Raw genomic sequence first — 2422 nt, 5'->3', positions numbered from 1 at the left:
TTGCCCATTATATTTAAGAGTTTCTCCTAAATCAGAAAGTTAGGAGCTACTTTTAGCCTTAAGATGTTTTATGAATACAGCCTCAGAAGTCATGTGACAAAAATGTTTAGTATGTGTCTCATGGCCTTATCTCAGTGTTTTTTTTAATATATATATATATATATATATACATTTTTGCTAACCAAGTTTAAAGTTGCATGCATGTTACTTGCACATTATTGTAACACAATTTGTTCTGAATTCAGTGTAATGAGACTGTAATCATTAATATGGTATAAGTATACTAACATAATGCACAAATGTCATCCTCGTTGCCAGGGCGCGAGCAGCGAGGTCGCGGTTCAGAAGAAGAAGCACTATGCGGTGCAGCGGCGAGACCTGCAGACGGTCCACATGAGCAAACAGGAGGCCATGCTGGAGGTCAAGGGCATGTGAGTGACGTTTGAGAGAGTTTGAGTGCTGACGTCAGCACTGATGATGATGAAGATGAAGGCTTGTGTGTGTTACAGGCTGAAACGAGTAGATAAGCTGCTGACCCAGGCGTGTGTGTGTGCAGAGTCTGTGTATAAAGTGTTGTACTGGGAGAGCCACGCCATCTCCTCCATGTGAGTATCATGCTATGGATGTATGGATGTTCCTTTGTGATAATTTACCCTGTAATCATAGTTTCTGCCAAAATACTCAATGCATTTTTGTTACTTCATTGAACTTGGTATTAACTACCACTGTCCACAAAAACATTAAATAATATGATTGAAATCATATGATATGAAAAAGTTATATTTGAAGGAGATCATATTAGACTTACTATGGTTTTACAGTAGTAATAATAATGCATAACTGTGGTGTAATTCTGTGTCAACCCATCCAGAGGTCCCTGGCTAAAATTTTGATTTTGATCTGATGAAAGAAAAATGATTTGTTCTTCAGACATTCCTCTTTAAAATCCAAAAAGTATCAGCTGTTGACAAAGTGACTCACATTTGGTTTTTAACCAGTGAAAATGTGTAGAATTTAACAGTTTGCTTGCTTATGATACCACAGTGAGATCCTCATATCTGGGATTGAACCATATAAGGCCTTAAAAATGAAGATAGGAAAATAAATGTTTAAGAAGCAGAATCTAAAAGCATATTAAGATATCTTTAATAATTCTTGAGTTAAAATAGTGTATTACTGAGTGAATTTTCATCAGTGGCTTTTAATATTTTGGCTTTAGTCACTATTTATGTCTTTCTTCAGATAAAATATGAACAAAATCTAAAACATTTAGCCTGGGAAGTTTCTGAAATTTGGTTGATTTGATACGGAATGACTCCATGGTATTTTGGCAGAAATTATGCTTACCATGGTACATTTTTATAAATGATGATGTTTACTGCAGCAATATTAACCTTAACTGATGGACGCCAACTGCAATTTACATAGATAATGTAGTATTATACATAAAATTTATGAATTATTTGCATAGTGTTGTTTTGGTCTATTTTCTGTTATCTTTTTTAAATTTGTAATGCAAAATGTCTAATAAAAGCAAAAAATTGTTAGTTAACATTAAGGATAGTGAAGGTGATTGCAATGAGTGTTATTCTGTGTGTAGGTTTTACGGTTCTCTCCTGACGGTGGTTTGTCTGCTGTATATGACTCCGGTGCGTTTGAGTCTGTCTGTGCTCAACAGCGCCCTCTTTCTGTGGAACAGAAACTTCTGCAGAGGTCAGTAAATGAATGTGAATGCAAGACTGGGCACTTGTTGGTCAGAAGGTCTCTTCAGCGTTTATTGCTTCAGTGTGGATCAGACTTTATGCTGATATTAAAAAGATTAGTGAATATATATATATACAGATTCAGTATTTTCATTCAGTTTCAATAAGCTAGACATTCTCACACAGCTTCCTTTCTCTTGTTCCCTCTAGCTCTTTTGGAGCTGAAGGAGTTCGTTCACCCAAGTCGAGTCCAGCCTGCGGAGGAAACTGAACCATGTGACCCAGATCAGTCAAACCTGCTGGAACGCACACCCACTCCAACCAGTGTGGAGGTGAGAGAGAATTAAAACATACACACTTGCTACAACCATAAAACACTTTAGACCAGGGGTGCCCAAACCCGGTCCTGGAGGGCTGCTGTCCTGCAGAGTTTATGCAGGACACCGGCCCTCCAGGAGCGAGTTTGGGCACCCCTGCTTTAGATTAGGGTTGTGACGGTGAGGAAATTTTCCCACTGGTTAAACGACGTGTGACAACACCGGTAATACCGGTATCACCGCGGGGGTGTTCCCTCTTTTTCTCGCTTTCCTTCGCTTTTAAATAGCTTGTAAAAGCGGCGTGCGCATTTTACTTTCACTTTCAAATAGCGGCAATTCGGCGTAAAGCAATTGTTCGTTTTTAGTTCGTTTGAATTTTCCCTCTTTTCCTCGCTTTCCTTC

The 2422-nt window shown here is 38.4% G+C and overlaps 1 protein-coding gene across 1 annotated transcript in view; it reads left to right on the top strand.

Annotated features, from left to right (window-relative positions):
• The first annotated feature begins 291 nt into the window (after positions 1 to 291).
• LOC107747188 (protrudin-like) overlaps positions 292 to 2422 on the top strand; it is a 6473-nt gene continuing 4342 nt past the window's right edge. The window contains exons 1-4 of the mRNA XM_016561621.1: positions 292 to 431; positions 510 to 605; positions 1601 to 1713; positions 1914 to 2035. Of these exons, the coding sequence (XP_016417107.1) occupies positions 292 to 431; positions 510 to 605; positions 1601 to 1713; positions 1914 to 2035 (471 nt within the window). The remainder of the gene's footprint in view (positions 432 to 509; positions 606 to 1600; positions 1714 to 1913; positions 2036 to 2422) is intronic.

Source organism: Sinocyclocheilus rhinocerous, unplaced genomic scaffold, assembly GCF_001515625.1.
Source record: "Sinocyclocheilus rhinocerous isolate Xijiao unplaced genomic scaffold, SAMN03320098_v1.1 scaffold1310, whole genome shotgun sequence".
Taxonomy (NCBI): Eukaryota; Metazoa; Chordata; class Actinopteri; order Cypriniformes; family Cyprinidae; genus Sinocyclocheilus; species Sinocyclocheilus rhinocerous.
Note: the sequence above shows the minus strand (reverse complement) of the source record. Positions and strands in the feature narration are given on the sequence as shown.